At 60.3% G+C, this 20,392-nt stretch overlaps 1 protein-coding gene and 1 pseudogene across 4 annotated transcripts; both read left to right on the plus strand.

Moving 5' to 3' along the window:
• The first annotated feature begins 761 nt into the window (after positions 1-761).
• On the plus strand, positions 762-20,316 carry LTBP3 (latent transforming growth factor beta binding protein 3). Of its 4 annotated transcripts, none has more exons than XM_063728370.1 (28): positions 762-1,584; positions 4,797-5,126; positions 5,247-5,476; positions 5,647-5,752; positions 5,921-6,013; positions 6,195-6,317; positions 6,771-6,929; positions 7,021-7,206; positions 7,614-7,630; positions 7,704-7,776; positions 7,954-8,052; positions 11,078-11,203; positions 11,308-11,439; positions 11,562-11,690; positions 12,216-12,338; positions 12,572-12,694; positions 15,612-15,734; positions 15,937-16,056; positions 17,465-17,593; positions 17,889-18,056; positions 18,228-18,311; positions 18,544-18,672; positions 18,776-18,913; positions 19,005-19,145; positions 19,276-19,437; positions 19,511-19,591; positions 19,680-19,811; positions 19,908-20,316. In XM_063728370.1, exons 1-28 carry the CDS (start codon positions 1,266-1,268, stop codon positions 20,057-20,059), a joined length of 3,927 nt encoding a protein of 1,308 aa, XP_063584440.1. In that variant the 5' UTR covers positions 762-1,265; the 3' UTR covers positions 20,060-20,316. The 4 variants fall into 4 exon arrangements, with proteins under 4 accessions (XP_063584440.1, XP_024110616.2, XP_063584441.1 ...); XM_024254848.3 differs by having other exon boundaries at positions 765-1,584; positions 5,274-5,476; XM_063728371.1 differs by lacking the exon at positions 19,005-19,145 and having other exon boundaries at positions 766-1,584.
• LOC112135607 (U7 small nuclear RNA) lies at positions 8,281-8,323 on the plus strand (annotated as a pseudogene).
• Positions 20,317-20,392: the final 76 nt, after the last annotated feature.

Consider the following 20,392-nt stretch of genomic DNA (forward strand, 5'->3'; position numbering starts at 1 on the left):
CCATGGCCAACCTGAACACCCCCACCCCCAGCCGCTGCCAGCCCCTGCCCTGGGGCTCTGCTGTGCCCCTCTCCAGCCCCTGGGCCCTCGAACAGCGCCCCCCTCCTCCCGGCTGTTAGCCTGGGAAGGGGGCCAGGCCCTGAGCTCAGACCTTGGCGATTCCAGAGTGTCTGAGGCCCAGAGCCAGCCCCGCCAGCACGGCCAGACGAAGGGAAAGGGGGGAGGTGGCAGGGTGGGCACCAAGAAGCCATTCCGAGGGGGCTGGCAGGGAAGCTGGGTTCTAGCTTTGTTCTTTCTGCTCCTCTTCTGGACCCCACAGACTTCCTCCTGGGACCTCCGTGAGCCCTGGCCAAAGGCTGTCCCCACCCTTGAGCCCTTTCCTCAAGAGGGGATTGGACCAGCACTAACGAGAAGTTACTTTGGGGCCCTGAGACCCCCACGTTTGCAAGGGAGACTGGGAAAGAGCTGGAAGGCCTGGGCTCCGGCCCCACCCGGCCTCCATCGTCAGTGTGACCCGGCAGGGCCACCTCTCTCCCTCAGCCTCGGTATCTCGCTCTACGCAGGCCTCCCCGCCCCGCCCCGCCCGGAGGAATCCGCGGCCGGCCCGACGGTCCCAGGTGAGGGCCTCTGGAAAGGGCCCAGCGCGGCCGCGGGTTCCGGCGGGGGCGGGCATCTGGGGTGGGGACCGTCCCCGCGCCACCCCCCACCCCCCAGCCTCCGCCCGCCTGCACACCCTCGCTTCTCCAGGCGGCAGAGACGACGCTTTAAACAACAACAAAAAAAACTGTGTCCCTGGCCCGGGGCCAGCGTCCCAGCCCCCCTCGCCGCCGCCGTGCCGCGCTCCAGCCAGGGAAAACAACTGCTCACTTCTCCCTGCGCCCTCCCCGCGCGCTCCCTGCCTCCCCGCGGCCGCGGGAGAGGAGCCCGGCCAGGGGGAGGCGCGGAGCGGGCCGGCCGCCCGGCCTTCCTCTCCCTCGCTCCTCCTCTCCGCCTCAACTTGCTCCGGCCTCCTCGCTCCTGCCTGAGTTCGGGGCCTGGGCTGGGCTTCGTCCTGGGGCTGGGAAGTTTCTGCGCTCCCCGCGGTCCAGTCTCCATCTCCGCGCCTCCCGCCGGGCCCCCGCGGTCCCCTCCCGCCCGCTTCCCCCGCTGCCCTCCCTTGCTGCCCCCTACCCTCTCCTGGGGCTCCCGGCCCTCTACTCCCTTCGGGCGCGGGCCCCTCGCCCCGCCCGGGCGCGCCCCCCCTCCCCCGGGTCCTGCGGCCCCGGATGCCCGGGCCCCGAGGGGCTGCTGGCGGCCTGGCCCCTGAGATGCGCGGGGCGGGGGCGGTGGGGCTGCTGGCGCTGCTGCTGCTGCTGCTGGGCCTGGGCGGCAGGGTCGAGGGGGGGCCGGCCGGCGAGCGGGGCGCAGGCGGGGGCGGGGCGCTGGCCCGCGAGCGCTTCAAGGTGGTCTTTGCGCCGGTGATCTGCAAGCGGACCTGTCTCAAGGGCCAGTGTCGGGACAGTTGTCAGCAGGGCTCCAACATGACGCTCATCGGAGAGAACGGCCACAGCACAGACACGCTCACGGGCTCCGGCTTCCGCGTGGGTGAGGGCCGGGGGCACGGCTGGGGGCAGAAGAAGGACAGGCACCAGGCCCGGTGGGAGAGCTAGTGGGGTCTTGGCCTTAGAGACTGGGGGCTGAGGGTATAAAGGGCAGAGATCCGAGGGCCTGGGGGACCAGGGGCCTCAGGGAACTTGGGAGGCTGGAAATCTGGGGCCAGAGTTGGAGGGCTGCATGGAGGCCTGGACTTTGAAGCTTTGCGTTAGGGTTGGGGCCTAAGGGGTGGGGAAATGCAGAGGTCCTGGATGACACTGGCTTCCCAGAAGGTGCTGAGTTCTCAGCAGGAGCACACAGGGTTTTTGAGGAATGTGAGCCGGGGACAGGAAGCCTCAGAGAAGGGATAAATATTCCCCCAAGAAGCAGATTTGCTGGAAGAAACAAGAAAAGTCTTTACAAAATGTCTAAAGTAGGGCCTGCCAGAGTAGACACCTGCATTCCCTGGGAGGAGGAGCTAAGGTCAGGGCTGGGGATGGGAGCCGGTTACTGGCAAGGTCTGAGAAGGGAGGGTGTTGAGGCCTAAAAGTAGGGTGCAGGCCTGAAGGTAGGGACTAGTTCGGGGTTCTCAGCCTCTCCTTTTCCAATGCCTCCCCATAGGCTCCTAACGTCCTGCCTCAGAGGCCCTCAGGGCTCCCCTCATCCTCCCCCAAGCCCCTACACCCTCCCCAGTTCAGCTTGGAGTCCACCCCCTCCCCAGCATCTCTCTTCAAAGGGTCAGGCCTGGGGCTCAGTCATCCTCCTGCTAGGCCCCGTGGGCCAGGCTCGGGGAGGTGTCCCAGTAGTAATTACCCTCCTGGACAGGGTAATTAGGCCAGGCCCGGGATGGCACCAGCAAAACAGCCCCTCTTACACATTCCTATATTCACTCACCCACTCACAGAGCTAAGGAACCCCACTCATGTGGCTCACGTTTCTCATGAGATGGGGTGTGCGTGCATGTGTCTGTGCGCATATTGCCCCTGTGTCTGGGGTCATGCCATGGGCATGGCGTGGCACACTGTGAAGTACCCGTCTTTGTGTTGTCTTGGGTGTGTGTCTCTAGTCGCTGTTAGAGAGTGTGTGGGAATGTTTTTGTTTTTGTGTTTTTGAGATGGAGTTTTGCTCTTGTTACCCAGGCTGGAGTGCAATGGCGCAATCTCAGCTCACTGCAACCTCCACCTCCCGGGTTCAAGTGATTCTCCTGCCTCAGCCTCCCAAGTAGCTGGGATTACAGGCATGCGCCACCACGCCTGGCCAATTTTTTTGTATTTAGTAGAGATGGAGTTTCACCATGTTGGTCAGTCTGGTCTCAAACTCCTGATCTCAAGTGATCTACCTGCCTCGGCCTCCCAAAGGGCTGGGATTACAGATGTGAGCCACTGCGCCCGGCCAAATGTATGGGAATGTTTATGTGAACCTGTGTTGGTGTCAGGATGAGTCTCTGTGTGTGTGACAAGAGGACTGTGGGTGTGAGTGTATGTGTGTCCCTCTCCCAGGCTCCCTGGCCATCCTGCCCAGGCTGCTGTCTCCATCTGTGCTGCCCACATCCCCCAGGCTCGGTGCCCAGGCCACAGTGGGCGGGTGTCATTGGGAGGTCACTCTCACCGCTGTGAGTGACTCACTGGGAGACAGGAAAAAGAGAATCCTACCTCCCCCAGCCCAGGACACACCCCTCTGCTCTGTGAGGCCTGGCCCCAAGAGGCCAGGCAGGATGGGCTGGGCTGGGATGTGCTTAGCCTGACCCTGAGGGCCATGGATGTGGGCTGTCCCTGTGAGGCCCTCCTGCCCTCCTGCCCTGGGAAGTGAGGGCAGCCATGGGGTGGGTAGGAGAAGGGCTGGGGCTTTGGGATGAGTCAGAGCCCCAAGGCTGGCAGTAGCACAGGTAGAAGGTGAGTATGGGACAGAAACAGACAAAGGTCCCATCCTCTCCCTCAGTCACTCTTTCATTCATTCCGCCGAACCCCCTGTGGGACCCAGAGCTGAGGCCAGCCTGGCCCTGCCTTCCAGAGTACCCTCTATAAGGAGGCAGACAGACAAGAACATAGCCAAGCAGGTGCCAGGCAGAGCTGGCCAGCGGGTGGTAAGGCAGGAGAGGGAGCTCAGGGGGGCCAGATAGGAGGAGAGGCTCCCTCCTGGTGGAGACACTGAGCTAGGGAGGATGAGATCTGCATATGTAGAGAGGGGGGGACGTGGGCCCCTGTTGTGGAGGGAAGGGCATGAATGAGGCCAGGAGGCAGGAGGCAGGCACATTTGCAAGAGGGAGGTGGGTCCTGGGGTGTGCAGTGCACAGGGAAGGAGCAGAGGGGGATGGGCTGAAAAGGTTCTGGTCCTTGGAGTGAGCTTCTGCCTGAGGCAAGTTTCTCTGGGACACTGAGATTGTGGACCAGCAGGAGAGGCTGGAAGCCAAGGAGGGGTCTGGGTGGCCAGGCCTGAGCCAGGGCAGGAGCAGTGGCCCTAGGGAGGAGGGGAGGCAGGTTCATGGGACATTAGAGGCTGTAACTGGGCAGGGGAGAGCAGGAGGGACGGAGCCGTGGGGGCTCAGCTGTGGATGCCTGGTGGCCAGGTGAAGAGGAGGTGGGGAGGCAGGATGCTGACTTCTGACAGTATGTCCTGGGCAGAGGTGCCTGAGAGAGCCCTGGAAAGGCTGGGGGCTATGTCTGTGTCTTGAGATGTGGACATCTTTGGCAGTGGTGAGGTGGGGGCCCCAGGATGGTGAAGAGGGAGAGGGTGGAGAGCAGGCAGAGAGGACTGAGGCCTGAAGGAGGGAAGGGTTTAGGGGAGAAGAGGAGGAGGCGCCAGGGACGGAGCCAATACCTTTGGAAGGCCCAAGGGGAAAGCCAGATCACCATAATTATTTGCTACCACTTATTAAGCACCCTTTGTGTACCAGGCCCTGGAGTAAGCATTTGTACAGCCCTTACCTCATCTGACCCACACATCTCTACAGATGAGGACGCTGGGGCACAGGGAGGGGACATGAGTTGCTCAGGGTCGCACAGCTGGCACATGGCTTAGCGAGGATTTAAATCCTGGACTTGAGACTCCAGAACCCAACATGGGTGTAAGGATGTTGGGGAACCTAGAGAGGGCAGTTTCCCTATGTAGGATGTATCTCAAAACCTGGCTTCCCAAGAGGACAGAGCCAGTGGGTGGCAAGGAAGTAGGGAGGAGGGGAAAGAGACAGGATGTGGGTGAGGGCCTGACCCCGCTCTTCTCCCCAGTGGTGTGCCCTCTCCCCTGCATGAATGGCGGCCAGTGCTCCTCGCGAAACCAGTGCCTGTGTCCCCCGGACTTCACCGGGCGCTTCTGCCAGGTGCCAGCAGGAGGAGCCGGCGGGGGTACTGGCGGCTCAGGCCCCGGCCTGAGCAGGGCGGGGGCCCTGTCCACAGGGGCGCTGCCGCCCCTGGCTCCGGAGGGCGACTCTGTGGCCAGCAAGCACGCCATCTACGCCGTCCAGGTGATCGCTGACCCTCCTGGGCCCGGGGACGGGCCTCCTGCCCAGCACGCAGCCTTCCTGGTGCCCCTAGGCCCGGGACAGATCTCAGCAGAAGGTACCAGGCAACTGGCATACCCGGGAAGGTCGCCAGTGGGTGGGTACTAGGGTGGCCAGGGCAAGGCAGGGTCAGCCCTGGAGGAGCTCAGCGCGGTGACCCGCGGCGCGGTGCGGGCAGCCCTGAGGCCACCGCGCCCGCCCCCAGTGCAGGCCCCGCCCCCCGTGGTGAATGTGCGCGTCCATCACCCGCCCGAGGCCTCGGTCCAGGTGCACCGCATTGAGAGCTCGAACGCCGAGGGCGCGGCCCCCTCCCAGCACCTGCTGCCGCACCCCAAGCCTTCGCACCCCCGGCCGCCCACCCAGAAGCCCCTGGGCCGCTGCTTCCAGGACACTCTGCCCAAGCAGCCCGTGAGTGAATCCACAGTCGGGATTGGCCTTTCCTTCTCTCAGGGTTGCTCTGCGCCAACTCACTCGGACAGCAGAAAACTGAGGGGCGGGGGAAGAGGAAAAGGCCCAACCCTAACAGGCGGCGCCGGGGCGGGGTGCTCTGTAACCCCACCTCCCCCTCCTTCCCCTAGTGTGGCAGCAACCCCCTCCCCGGCCTCACCAAGCAGGAAGACTGCTGCGGTAGCATCGGCACTGCCTGGGGCCAGAGCAAGTGCCACAAGTGCCCCCAGCTGCAGTGTGAGTGCTTGGGCTCAGGGGGCGTTCCCCATCTGGTGGCCCCTCCCCACCCGTCCCACCCGTCCCTGCAGTGGGAGTCCCCAGATCACCAGATTCCTCTCTACATCTGCTGTGCCCCTCCCCAGTTCCCTCCTCACTCTCCCCAGCCAAGCTGTCCTCTCTCTGCAGACACAGGAGTGCAGAAGCCAGGGCCTGTACGTGGGGAAGTGGGTGCTGACTGCCCCCAGGGCTACAAGAGGCTCAACAGCACCCACTGCCAGGGTATGGCCAGCTAGGAGATTCTGTGGGCTGGAGGGGCAGGCCAACCATTACTGGGGGTGGGGAGGGTCCCGAGGTGGGCGAGAGAGGAGGTGGGGCTGGGGCAAGACCCTGAGGTCCTTGGAGCAGCCTGCTGTCACCCCATGGCCCCAGACCAGAGGGGCCAAACTTCCACTTACCACAGACATCAACGAGTGCGCAATGCCGGGCGTGTGTCGCCATGGTGACTGCCTCAACAACCCTGGCTCCTATCGCTGTGTCTGCCCACCTGGCCATAGTTTAGGCCCCTCCCGTTCACAGTGCATTGGTGAGACCTGGGGCTCAGGTTCCTGGGAGGTCACAAGGCATGGGTGGGAGCAAGGATCAGAGATCACAAGAGATCAGAGTGGGCTTAAGGGTTGACTGTAGGAGGAACAAGGCCCAGAGAGACAATAGGATCAGGGATCAGCGGGGTCCGGGGTCACATGAGATCTGCCATTAGCAGTCACGTGGGGTCAGGGATTACATAGAGTCAGAGTCATGCAGAACATAGGCTTGATGAGTAGGAGTGGTGAAGTCCAGAATAGCTAGAATCGGGAGTCAATGGCGTGAGTGGTCACATAAGTTTCAGGGGTCACATGAGTTCAGGGTCATATGGGGTCAGAGACCACAGGAGATCAAGGGTTGTCTGGGCCAGAGAGGCAAGGTCTGCAGCAGCTGGGCAGAGGGACGTGGGCAATGTGCAGGCTCAGATGTCCCTGCCCCCCACTGCCCCCTGCAGCAGACAAACCGGAGGAGAAGAGCCTGTGTTTCCGCCTGGTGAGCCCTGAGCACCAGTGCCAGCACCCACTGACCACCCGCCTGACCCGCCAGCTCTGCTGCTGCAGTGTCGGCAAGGCCTGGGGCGCGCGGTGTCAGCGCTGCCCAACAGATGGCACTGGTGAGTCAGGGTTACCCAGGGTTAGGGGGTTCATAGGTCCATGCACCTGTCCAGGAAATGCTCACTTTTGTGTCTGCTGTCTTGACTGCAGCTGCGTTCAAGGAGATCTGCCCAGCTGGGAAGGGATACCACATTCTCACCTCCCACCAGACGCTCACCATTCAGGGGGAAAGTGACTTTTCCCTTTTCCTGCACCCTGACGGGCCACCCAAGCCCCAGCAGCTTCCAGAGAGCCCTAGCCAGGCTCCACCACCTGAGGACACAGAGGAAGAGAGAGGTCTAGCCTGACCCCTTCTGATCCCTGACCCATGCCGAGCCCCTAGGCCTGACCCCTTGACCCGTGATCCACAGATCTGACCTCACAGTCTAACCCCCAATTCCTTATCCCTGACCCATCCACTGACCTCCCACCTGACCCTCTGACTCTTGACCCACATATTTGACCCTGAGCTATAACCTCCTAAGCCTTCTACAGCCTGACCTGTAACCCAAGGCCCATCAACCTGATCATGTGACTACTATGCAAACACACCCTAACCCCAGAATCTAACCCCTGACCCTTGACCTGGAGACATGATTGTTGAACTCCCAGAGACCCTAACTACAAATACTCAGCTGCTGATCCCAGATCTGACTCCCTTCTCCCACCCCAACACTTCATGGCCCCATCTTCTTCCCTTTTAGGGGTGACCACGGACTCAGTGAGTATGAGAACCCAGATGGGAGGGGTGGGCAGGCGAGGGACAGGAGGGCTCATGCTGCTGTCACCCGCAGCCGGTGAGTGAGGAGCGGTCAGTGCAGCAGAGCCACCCAACTGCCACCACGTCTCCTGCCCGGCCCTACCCCGGTGAGCTCGGCACTGTAGGGATGAGTCCTCAAGGGCTAAATCACTGGGTGGGCGGGGAGTTCATAGTTTAAGTACTCGGGGACAGTCAAGCTGGGGTGGGGCGCCGGGCCAAGACTGAAGTGGAAAGGGAAGCTTCAGTCAATATCGTCTCTGACCAGAGTGCACTGCCGCCCGCAGAGCTGATCTCCCGTCCCTCGCCCCCGACCATGCGCTGGTTCCTGCCGGACTTGCCTCCTTCCCGCAGCGCCGTGGAGATCGCGCCCACTCAGGTCACAGGTAAGGCCCGCTCAGCAAAGCCACGCCCTGCCTAGGCCACGCCCCCAGTTTAGTTTTCTCTCCTCCCTCCCGCCCCCAGGCATTCCCTAGCGCTAATAGGCTAGCGTGCATCCAGGGCTGAGCACTGGGGAAGCCTGGTGAGCACCAGGGATCCCACTGCCCTAAACGATCCAGGTAGCTGGTGGTTAGCCCATTCTGAGGGAGTTCATTCATTCAACAAATACTTATTAGTGTTACAGGTATTTTAGAATTTGTCTAGCAGGTTTCCCAGGTTTTTTTTTTTTTTGAGACGGAGTCTTGCTCTGTTGCCAGGCAGGAGTGCAGTGGCGCAATCTCGGCTCACTGCAGCCTCCGCCTCCCGGGTTCAAGCGATTCTCCTGCCTCAGCCTCCCGAGCAGCTGGAATTACAGGCATGCGCCACCACGTCCAGCTAATTTTTTTTAGTAGAGACGGGGTTTCACCATGTTGGCCAGGATGGTCTCGATCTCTTGACCTCGTGATGCGCCCGCATCGGCCTTCCAAAGTGCTGGGATTACAGGCATGAACCACTGTTCCCAGCCCATAACTATCTTTCAAAATCTGTTCAGAAAGCCTTCTATCATTGCCACCCTACTTATTATCACAACCCTCAGAATTCCTTCCTACTTTGATTTTTTTTTTTTTTTTTTTTTTTGAGATTGAGACGGAGTCTCGCTCTGTCGCCCAGGCTGGAGTGCCGTGGCGCCATCTCGGCTCACTGCAAGCTCTGCCTCCCGGGTTCACGCCATTCTCCTGCCTCAGCCTCCTGAGTAGCTGGGACTACAGGCTCCCGCCACCACACCCGACTAATTTTTTTGTGTATTTTTAGTAGACGCGGGGTTTCACCATGTTAGCCAGGATGGTCTTGATCTCCTGATCTTGTGATCCGCCCGCCTCGGCCTCCCAAAGTGCTGGGATTACAGGCGTGAGCCACCACGCCTGGCCCTGATTTAGTTTTTCATAGCATTTATAAGACATAGGAGATTCTGCTTATTGATCGGCTTGTTGCCTCTCTGCTCTGCAAGGACAGGAAATTTTTGTCTGTTTTTGTTCATGCAGTATCCCCAGCACCTCAACAGTGCCTGGCACATAGTAGGTGCTCAAGAAATATTTGGGTTCCTTTCTTTCTGTTTGGTTTGTTTTTTGAGACAGAGTCTCACCTTGTCACCTAGGCTGGAGTCCAGTGGCAGGATCATGGCTCACTGCAGCCTTGACCTCCTGGGCTCAAGTGATCCTCCAGCCTTGGCCTCCCAAAGTGCCAGGATTACAGGTGTGCGCCACCATGCTCTTTTTTTTTTTTTTTTTTTTTCCGGCCTGGGGAGTTTTCCTGTGAAAACTGGGAAACTGTGGCAGGGTGCAGTGGCTCATGACTGTAATCTCAGCACTTTGGGAGGCTGAGGTGGGTGGATCACGAGGTCAAGAGATTGAGACCATTCTGGCCAACATAGTGAAACCCAGTCTCTACTAAAAATACAAAAAAAGAAAAAGAAAAGATTAGCTGGGTGTGGTGGTGCATGCCTGTAGTCCCAGCTACTCAGGAGAATCACTTGAACCTGGGAGATGGAGGTTTCAGTGAGCCGAGATCGTGCCACTGCACTCCGGCCTGGGGACAGAGTGAGACTCCATCTCAAAAAAAAAGAAAGATGGTTAGAAATGCCAGAGACATGAGGAAGGGAGGGGCATTCAGGTTGGGACAAGGATATCACAAGGGAAGTTAAGTTGGGCAAAGGCATGGAAGCATGAAACACTGGTGGAGGAGGGAGAACCCACACACAGGCCAGTGTCTCTGAACCAGGGGAAGTCCAGTGCATGGAGCCTTGTGAGGAGGCTTGAGTTTAATGCCAGAGGCTATGGGCAGTGTCTGCAGGATTTTGAGCATCATAATTGCTAGCTCAGACTGAGTAGTCCCTCTGTGCCAGGTGCTATCTGAAGAGTTTTACGTTCTAAATACCATTTAACCTTCTCATACTCTGCAAAATGAGCGTTGTTAGCCTCATTTTCCAGATGAGAAAGCTGAGCCTCAAAGAGGTTCAGTAACCTGCCCCAGGTCACACAGCTGAGCCGCATTCAAGCCCATGCCTGTGTGGGCTTCAAAAGCACAAGGAAACTGCCAACCCAACTGAAACCCTGATCCTCCATGAGCTCCTGGGGTTAGGGCTCAGGTGGGAGATGGCTGTTCTTGGGGACTTTGGGAATGTGGACAAGGCCCCTCAAAGGAGGGGCTGTTAAAGCAGCCTAAGGAGAGGTACTCCAGGCAAAGCCCACTGGCCAGGTGAGTTTGGGGCAGAGCAGAGTTCACTGTCATGGCCCAGGCTGCATGAAAGGAGTGAGGGGGAAGGGGTGTGGGAAATGAAACTGGTGAGCAGTGAGGATCCAAAGGAGGGGGAGGTTGGAGGCAGGGAGTCCTGGGCTTGGTGACAAAGAGAGTGAGGGAGGGAGGGGGGCAGTTCCTGGATCTGACTGCCTGTGCACAGCTTTGGCACTAGTTAGGATTCCCAGGAAACCAGCTCCTGCTAGTCTTGGGAGGCGGTAATCAACCCTTCTGGAATAGGGGGGTCGGGTCCCTGGGGCAAGGGCTTATGGAGTCACTGGGCTAGAGGACACTGGTGTGACTGAGGCTATAGAGTTTAAGGTATTGAGGTGACTGGGGAGAAAGGGGTTTTAGTCCCTTGGGTGGGAGTACTGGGACGACTGAGGGGCCCTGAGGGGATGTGGTTTGGTTTGAGGTGACTGGGGTCAGGGTCTTGCAGTAAACTGGGAATGGAAGTATCCGGGCCTGGGTGTGGCGGTGATACGGATGTCAGGGGCCTGGAATTCTAGTTTGGAGCTTTCTGGGGGTCTTGATATTGGGGTTATCTAAAAGAGAGAAATAGGACATCCTGGAGTTGGAGTATGGGCCTACAGGAACTTGAGGTCATGGTGTGACTGGGGTGTTGAGGTCTGCCCTGGGGATATGACAGAAGGTGAGCGCTCCCTGCTCCGCCCCTTGACCTGGCCGTGCCCGCAGAGACTGATGAGTGCCGACTGAACCAGAACATCTGTGGCCACGGAGAGTGCGTGCCGGGACCCCCAGACTACTCCTGCCACTGCAACCCCGGCTACCGGTCACATCCGCAGCACCGCTACTGCGTGGGTGAGCGCAGGCAGGCGGCGGGCGTGCAGGTGGGTAGTGGAGGGAGGGGGACCCCAGATAACGACGCTTCCTTTGACTTTTCTCGGCCTACCCGTTCTTCTCAGATGTGAACGAGTGCGAGGCAGAGCCCTGTGGCCCGGGGAGGGGCATCTGCATGAACACCGGCGGCTCCTACAATTGCCACTGCAACCGCGGCTATCGCCTGCACGTGGGCGCCGGGGGGCGCTCGTGCGTGGGTGAGCGCCGCCAGGGCGGGGGCGGCCCTGGGTGGGAAGGGCTCTCCTCCAGACCGCCGTGTAATCCCTCCCCTTGCCCGCCGCCTCCTACACCCCCTTCGTGGCCCCTTCCTCCCGCACAGACCTGAACGAATGCGCCAAGCCCCACCTGTGCGGCGACGGCGGCTTCTGCATCAACTTTCCCGGTCACTACAAGTGCAACTGCTACCCCGGCTACCGGCTCAAAGCCTCCCGGCCTCCTGTGTGCGAAGGTGAGGGGACCCCATTCAGACCAAAGAAGGGGCTCCTTAGCTGTCTCTCCACCTGGGGTGGGGCTGGGGGGGCCTGCATTTTTTTTTTTTTTTTTTTTTTTTGAGACGGAGTCTCCCTCTGTCGCCCAGGCTGGAGTACGGTGGTGAGATCTTGGCTCACTGCAACCTCCGCCTCCCGGGTTCAAGCGATTCTCCTGCCTCAGCCTCCCGAGTAGCTGGGATTACAGGCGCCTGCCACCACGCCTAATTTTTGTATTTTTAGTAGAGACGGGGTTTCGCCATGTTGGCAAGGCTGGTCTCGAACTCCTGACCTCAGGTGATCCACCCGCCTCGGCCTCCCAAAGTGCTGGGATTACAGGCGTGTGCCACAGCACCCGGCCTGTATGCTCGCCTCTGGGACTCTCAGAGGTTGGGGTCCGGGAGCCTCGTTGATCTGTGTGGGAGGAAGGCCCTGCTGTGGACGCTGGGAGCCGGGCCAACCGCGTTGTCCCCAGATTGGTCCTCTTCCTTCTCCCTCCCGTGCAGACATCGACGAGTGCCGGGACCCGAGCTCTTGCCCGGATGGCAAATGCGAGAACAAGCCCGGGAGCTTCAAGTGCATCGCCTGTCAGCCCGGCTACCGCAGCCAGGGGGGCGGGGCCTGTCGCGGTGAGGGCGGGGCCCGGAGGCGAGTGGGTGGGGCCGTCGGGTGCCTCCCCTAGTCTGGCTCCGCTGGGGGCGGGGCGGGGTAGCGGTGGTGATTGGCGTCTGGGGGCGGGACCTTCCGGGAGTAGAGGCTGCCCTCTCAACCCCGCGTTCCAGGGAGGAGACCCACACCCCCGCGCGGTGCGCAGTCCGCCTTCCGGTGGGGCAGAGTCCGAGGCTAGGTCTTTCCGCCGCAGACGTGAACGAGTGCGCCGAGGGCAGCCCCTGCTCGCCTGGCTGGTGCGAGAACCTCCCGGGCTCCTTCCGCTGCACCTGTGCCCAGGGCTACGCGCCCGCGCCCGACGGCCGCAGTTGCTTGGGTGAGCGCCAGGACACCCGCCCCGGGCCTCCGCCGCCCCCTACGCGCTGAAGCCGGGGAGCGGGTCACGCTGTCTGTAAACAGTGGGTGGAAGGTGGCTCATTCATCCCCAGGTGACTCTGCTCACTCATTTTCTCAACGAACCTTGCCAAGGAAGTCACCACTAGAATTTCCACGTGGGAAGGGTTTCAGGGGGCAGAGCTCGAAGCTGCGTTTGCAAAGCATGTTACTTAAATTTGAAGGAAAAAAGATATCAAAGAATGAGGGCAGACGATAGTACTCCCCCCTGCACTCATGTTTATTATACACCAAGAGGCGGGGCTGGGGGCTGGGACTCAGAGAAAACTGGAGAAGGAAAGACACAGACTGTAGCATGCAGTGTTGGGCCTGGATGGAGCTGGGCTGCTTCCTGGAGACACAGCGGGATGGGAGGAAGGAGGCCTGGGTCATCTTAAAGAATCACTAGGAATTAGGCAAGAAAGGAGGAGGAGAGGAACAGCATGCCAGGCACAGGGGCTGGCACTGGCAGATCAGAGGTGAGACAGAGGGTGGAGTGTTGGGGAACTGTAAGGAATGACCAGGGTATGGGGGCTGAGTCTGGCTGGGGAGGTGCAGATCCCCATCCCTTGGAGGGCCCCCTCATTCCTGCCTGGGAGGTTGTGCTTCACCCAGAAGGTGTTAGAGAGGGCACCTGACGCATTTTAAGTGTAAGAGTGACAAGATTTGCCATTTGTTTTAGAACGTTCCCTGCTGCTGATTGTGGAGGGAGGTCTCTTGGAGAGACTTAGGGCGGAGACAGTGGTGGACAGGATGAGTGGTGGGCTCAGGATGGCCATGAGACGATGATATTGGAGAAATATTAGACCTCCTGGGTTTTTTAACTGGATGTCAAGTGAAAGCGAGGGTGGTAACGACCCCTCCCCGTTTCCAGTTTGAGTGAGTGAGGGGGTGGTGCTGCTCACTGGGAATGGGTCCTCATGCATGGGCATGTTTGGGAGGGAAAATGCTGAGCTCTACATTGGACAAATTGAGTGGATCGTGCCTGTGAGCCTGTCAGCAGGAAATGCCAGCATACCCACCTGGAATGATGGACCATGGACCGGGGGAGCTATGGAGTCTTGGGTGGGCCTGCTTAGCCAACCCAAGGTGGGTTGGGTAAGCAGAGCATCTAGCAGAGCCTTGTGGACACTGACGGTTCAGGGGCAGGCTGGGGAAGGCGTTGGAGGAGATGGGGGGAGGGATGGTAGGGGCGCCTGAGGGGCACCATCTGGGAAGCTGGGGAGGACATATTTCTAGGGAAGGTGGAGGATGAGCTAAGTGCAATAGAGAGGTTCTTGTCAAATAATAACTGGTGAGACAATAAGTCTTAGGACAAGACTTAGGGGTCTGCCCCCTAATCCTACATGGAAATCCTAGTGATGCCTTCCTTGGCAAGAAGGTCCCTGGTGGCCTTGGCAGGGTAGCTTTTGGGATATGATGGGGACAGAGGCCAGGATATGTGGGCAGCAAGTGAGGAAGAGCAAGACCTGGGGACTCTTGCTCTTCCTAAGTGGGGCTTTGGTATAGGCTGAGGAGGTGATGCCAGGAGAGTGGACCAGGAGACGAGGGCAGGGTCAGGAGACGAGGGAGGAGAGCCAGCGGGCAGCTGGCTGTGGACAGGGGAAGGGACATCTCTTACTGTAACAGGAGCAGGAGGGGAATGGATGTAGATAACCATGTTCAGTGGGTTAAGGGCGATTACCTTTAATTCTCTCAATACACAGTGAAGGGCCTGGGTTGAGTAGGGGACTCAGGAGAACAGTGGCGATTTAGAAGTGTCCCAGGGCATGGGGCTGCCTAGGGGCTTTATGGAAGTCAAAGCTCGAGAGGAGTCGGAGAGGGAGGTGCCAGCCACATGAGGCTCTGCTGGACTGAGGCTGAAGCACGTGGCTATGGCCCAGCGCGCTCGGCTTGGTGGCTGCTCCAGTCCCACCCTGCACCCAGGCTCCACAGGCCACAGCTCTGACCAGAGACTGGGCATTGCCAGACCAGTGAGGAGGAAGGAGAGGTGTTTATGGATCAGGGACGGGAGTCCTAGGGATCATGAGCCCTGGGCTCCAGCTGGGAACTATCAGAGTCTGGGGGTGTCAGGCAAGCTCGGAGGACTGAGAGGGAGACCACCAAGCCCTGTGAGAGAGAAGGTGGAGGTGAGGACTTGAGAACCGTGGAAAGAAAGCAGCCTCTGAGGGCCCCAGGGTGGAGCAGATCTGAGTGATGAAAATCCCCTTGGGACCCTGAGAGTGAGGGGAAGGTCACAGAAGCCGAGAGATCCAGGAATGTGAGGTCAGAGGCTGACCTGGTTGTCCACGCGGATGTTCGAAACTCCCAGGATGGAGAGAAAAACAGAGCAGGAGGAACGAGGAAGGTGGGTGCTGACAGCCACAGGAGGGCTGAGGCTGCAGGAGGCCGGCGGCACCTCAGAGGCAGAGCTGTGGCTTGGAGGGGTCTGGGGTGTGGGCAATAACTGGCTCCACCAGAGAGGCCTCAGGAAAGTGTGTCCTGGGGGAGGGTCAAGTTCCTTTACTGCCTGAGCAGAAGAAAGTGGGAAAGACAAGGATAGGGAGTTTATCCACCCGGAAAAAAGGGAGCCATGGCGGGTGAGGGAAGGGTGGGAGCAGCAGTGAAAGCGGCTGGGCAGGGACAGAGGGTAGGGAAGGCTGGAGAGGCTCTTTAGCATCAGACCTGGCCTAGGGACCCTGGCAGCACCTGACCTCGTCACCAGGGCACTGTGTGCCACCCAGAAGCAGGGTGAGGCCTGTGCTTCTGAGTGCTGCTGGCCTCAGCTCTGGTGCTCCAGGCCATTGCGCAGAAGTGAGAAAAGACTAGTAGAAACCCAAGACCACCCAGCCTGGTCCTCTGACACCCCCTGTGCCCTGCAGATGTGGACGAGTGTGAGGCTGGGGACGTGTGTGACAATGGCATCTGCACCAACACACCAGGATCTTTCCAGTGTCAGTGCCTCTCTGGCTACCATCTGTCCAGGGACCGGAGCCACTGCGAGGGTGAGGGATCTTAGAGCTGGGGTGCTGACCTGTCCCTCCCTACCCCAGGACCCCCACCCCCCGAGGTCCAGTCCTAATCCAGATCTCAGGTGGGGCATAGGGGCGTGGGACTGACCCAGGGCTCTGGGGGAAAGCTTTGGCTGCCTCAGGCTGGGGTTGGTTATCAGCCCCTGAGATTCTCCACCCCTTCTATCCCCTACAGACATTGATGAGTGTGACTTCCCTGCAGCCTGCATTGGGGGTGACTGCATCAATACCAATGGCTCCTACAGATGTCTTTGCCCCCAGGGGCATCGGCTGGTGGGTGGCAGGAAATGCCAAGGTATGGGGGACTGGCTGAGGGTTCCTGAGGGATGTGGCAGGGAGCAGTAATTCCCTAGACACACTGTGGCCTTTCTCTATCTATCCATCCGTCCATCCATCCATCCATCCTTCTATCCTTCTATCCATCTATCCTTCCATCCATCCTTCTATCCTTCTATCCATCCATCCTTCCATCCATCCTTCCATTCATCCACCCATCCATCTGCTCAGCCTTCCAGTCTTTCACCTAGAATAACAATGATCACAGTAAACATGACAGTTAGTGCTATCGTGGTGCTTACTATGTGCCAGGCACTCTGTTAAGCTCTTTACAGATATTAATGTATTGGTCTTCCCCATCAACTCACCCATACACATGCATTCATCCAACAAAAGTTTAGGCTGAGCGCAGTGGCTCAAGCTGGGGGCGGTGGCTCACGCCTGTAATCCCAGCACTTTGGGAGGCTGAGGCGGGCGGATCATGAGGTCAGGAGTTCAAGACCAGCCTGGCCAATATGGTGAAACCCCATCTCTACTAAAAATACAAAAATTAGCTGGGTGTGATGGCGCGCGCCTGTAGTCCCAGCTACTCGGGAGGCTGAGGCAGAAGAATCGCTTGAAGATAGGAGGCAGAGGTTGCAGTGAGCCGAGATCACGCCACTGTACTCCAGCCTGGGCAACAGAGAGAGATTCCATCTCAAAAAAAAACAAAAAAAAAAACAAAAAAAACAGTTTATTGAGCACCTACTATTTTCTAGGTTCTGTGCTTTGTACTAGGTAATCAGCAATCACCCAGGGCTCCCAGCTAGGGGAGGCCGACATGTAAACTGATTCTGACAGTTCAGGGTTCTGGGTGCCAAGAAAGGTATGGACTAATGATTAATTGCAATGGGGAGGTAAATGTTGAACTGGACTGAACTGGACTGAAACGTAAGTAGGAGTTCCCTAAGCATGGGAAAGGCAAGGCACGAGAAGTCATTCCAGGACCAAAGAGCAGTAATTGCAAAGCATAGAGATCTGGAAGGAGCTAGTTGTGTTTACAGAGGAGGCGAGGGTGCCCTGAGCACAGAGTTGGGGAGTGGAGGGTGGTCTAGAGTAAGGTGTGATGAGACCTAAAGGTATCGGAAGCTCAATTTGAAAGGCCTCAAATGCCAAGCTGAGTTTAGTGGCATTTGAGGCCTTTCCATTTGGGCTTCCGATACCTTTAGGTCTTGTAAGATTAGTGGGAGCCACTGAAGGTGTTATGAAGGACAGCAGCGAATGTCCACGTGCACATTCAGACACATGAACAGACACAGCAGACTTCCTGCTGTACATACTTTGAAACCAAAGTGGAAATTCAGGTTCTGAACTTGTGTGAGGCCCTTGAGGTGCAGCCCCAGGGAAAGAGGGGCTGGGTTTCCAGCTGCGCTACTCTTGCCCTGCAGACATAGATGAGTGCAGCCAGGACCCGGGCCTGTGCCTTCCCCATGGGGCCTGCAAGAACCTTCAGGGCTCCTATGTGTGTGTCTGCGATGAGGGCTTCACTCCCACCCAGGACCAGCACGGTTGTGAGGGTGAGTGTCCTCCCAGCTCCTCCCTCAGACTGGACAAGTCCCCTGAGCTGCAGCTGGGATTCAGAGATGTGTCCTGGCCCCACCCTCCTAAATTTGGGGAACCGGAAGAAGTCCCTTTTGGCTGAGGGAGTCTGGTGGGGCCAGACCATGAAGGGCCACGTTGAGAACAGAGCCAGCTCTCAGGAGGAGGCTAAGGGGAGCCAGGGCATGTGGGGGGAAAACCTGTGGTGGGTGGGCAGGGTGGACAGGGCCAAGGGGGTCTGTGCACGACCCTGAGCTGCGGTCCGCCCCTCAGAGGTGGAGCAGCCCCACCACAAGAAGGAATGCTACCTGAACTTCGATGACACAGTGTTCTGCGACAGCGTATTGGCCACCAACGTGACCCAGCAGGAGTGCTGCTGCTCTCTGGGGGCCGGCTGGGGCGACCACTGCGAAATCTACCCCTGCCCAGTCTACAGCTCAGGTCAGGAGCCGGGCAGGCCCCTTCCCAGGTCTTCAGTTTCTTCATCTGGAAGCCAAATGTGGGAAATGGCGCCCCCTGGCGGTTGGGAAATAGGCGGCGGGCTGCAGCCCTAAGCCCACGCGCGCGCTCAGTCCTGCCTCTTCCCTCCCCACGGCCGCCCTGCCCCTGCAGCCGAGTTCCACAGCCTCTGCCCAGACGGAAAGGGCTACACCCAGGACAACAACATCGTCAACTACGGCATCCCAGCCCACCGTGGTAAGCGCCCTGCGGCTCCGCCCGCCCCGCGCCCTCTCACCCCGGGTTGGGCTCGCCCGGATCCCGCCGGGGCTCGCTGGGTCAGCTGTCCGCGCCGGGTAAGCCCCGCCCTGTAGGCCCCGCCCCTCCTGTAGGCCCCGCCCGGGGATGGCATCGCTCCGGTGGTGCGCCCAGCCCACGCCTCCGGCCTGCGGCTGCGGGACCGGAGCGGCCAGTGTTTGTCACCCCGCAGACATCGACGAGTGCATGTTGTTCGGGTCGGAGATTTGCAAGGAGGGCAAGTGCGTGAACACGCAGCCTGGCTACGAGTGCTACTGCAAGCAGGGCTTCTACTACGACGGGAACCTGCTGGAATGCGTAGGTGAGCTCAGCCCCCCGGCGGCCGTGGGGAAGCCGCAGGGAGACACGCGCCACCGCTCCCATCCCAGGCCTGCCCCTGCCACCCACGCTTTTCCTCCCTGCAGACGTGGACGAGTGCCTGGACGAGTCCAACTGCCGGAACGGAGTGTGTGAGAACACCCGCGGCGGCTACCGCTGTGCCTGCACGCCCCCGGCCGAGTACAGTCCCGCCCAGCGCCAGTGCCTGAGTCCGGAAGAGATGGGTGAGGCCCGGGCCGGGGAGTGGGGTACGCGGGAGGGGCGGGGCCCGGGCCGAGCTGTGACGGCCCCCACCCACCCCCTCGCTGTTCGTAGACGTGGACGAGTGCCAGGACCCGGCAGCCTGCCGCCCTGGCCGCTGCGTCAACCTGCCGGGCTCCTACCGCTGCGAGTGTCGCCCGCCCTGGGTGCCCGGGCCCTCCGGCCGCGATTGCCAGCTCCCCGAGAGCCCGGCCGGTGAGGGCGAGGGTTGGCCTTGGCCGACCCCGGGGCCCTGTCCGTCACGTGGCCCCCGCGCAGGTGGGCTGGGGCGGAGGCGGGCGGTCCCTGCCTTGGGCCCCTCTCTGATGCCAGGTGTCTTCCGCAGAGCGTGCCCCGGAGCGGCGCGACGTGTGCTGGAGCCAGCGCGGAGAGGACGGCATGTGTGCTGGCCCCCTGGCCGGGCCTGCCCTCACCTTCGACGACTGCTGCTGCCGCCAGGGCCGCGGCTGGGGCGCCCAATGCCGACCGTGCCCGCCGCGCGGCGCGGGTAAGGCAGTCGGGGAGGATGGGGGCCAGGGCCCGGGGACCCGGACGTCGCTGACCAGTTCTGCTCCTCCCAGGGTCCCAGTGCCCGACATCGCAGAGCGAGAGCAATTCCTTCTGGGACACGAGCCCCCTGCTGCTGGGGAAGCCCCCAAGAGGTGAGTGCTGCCGGGTCGGGCGGTGGCGGGGTTGGTAGCCTTTGGCCGGGGCTCAGTGTTGAAGTCTATATTGTCCCGGGCCACGTAGATGAGGACAGTTCAGAGGAGGATTCAGACGAGTGTCGCTGCGTGAGTGGCCGCTGTGTGCCGCGGCCGGGTGGCGCCGTGTGCGAGTGTCCTGGCGGCTTCCAGCTCGACGCCTCCCGCGCCCGCTGCGTGGGTGAGCCGGGCTTCCGGGGTGGGGGCAGGGGCGGGGCCGGTGGTGAGGAGCCTCCTGGAGGCTCAGCGAAGCCGCACCTGTCGCCCCCACCTTCAGATATCGACGAGTGTCGAGAGCTGAACCAGCGCGGGCTGCTGTGTAAGAGCGAGCGCTGCGTGAACACCAGCGGCTCCTTCCGCTGCGTCTGCAAAGCCGGCTTCGCGCGCAGCCGCCCGCACGGGGCCTGCGTTCCCCAGCGCCGCCGCTGACGCCGCCCTCGGCCCAGACCTCGGTGATCACTGAGGGATTTCCGCGAGCTCGGCCTCACTCCTGCCCCGACTTGTGGCTCGGACCCAGGGACCTTCGGGGCCCGCAGACCCTCCGGGCGCCTTGAGACCCGAGGCGCCCCTACCAGCCCCCCTCCCCGGTTGGTGAGAGGTTGTAAGGTCTCCGGCGGGCGCTGCCTGCCTTCCTCCCTCCCAGAGGGTGTTTCCTAGAAACTGATAAATCAGATCGTGCCTCTTTACCCTTGGCTTTCGAAGCAAATTGATGTTCACCTCTGACGTGGGCGCGGGCTGCGCAGGGTGGCGCCAGACCCCAGC

Source organism: Pongo abelii, chromosome 9 (assembly GCF_028885655.2).
Source record: "Pongo abelii isolate AG06213 chromosome 9, NHGRI_mPonAbe1-v2.0_pri, whole genome shotgun sequence".
Taxonomy (NCBI): Eukaryota; Metazoa; Chordata; class Mammalia; order Primates; family Hominidae; genus Pongo; species Pongo abelii.

Bases quoted from the DNA above. Each gene is read 5' to 3' on its own strand.
- LTBP3 (XM_063728370.1), top strand. From the start codon at position 1,266: ATGCCCGGGCCCCGAGGGGCTGCTGGCGGCCTGGCCCCTGAGATGCGC. The intron at 15,735-15,936 runs GTGAGGGATCTT...TATCCCCTACAG, and splicing joins GGACCGGAGCCACTGCGAGG to ACATTGATGAGTGTGACTTC. The intron at 19,812-19,907 runs GTGAGCCGGGCT...CCCCACCTTCAG, and splicing joins CTCCCGCGCCCGCTGCGTGG to ATATCGACGAGTGTCGAGAG.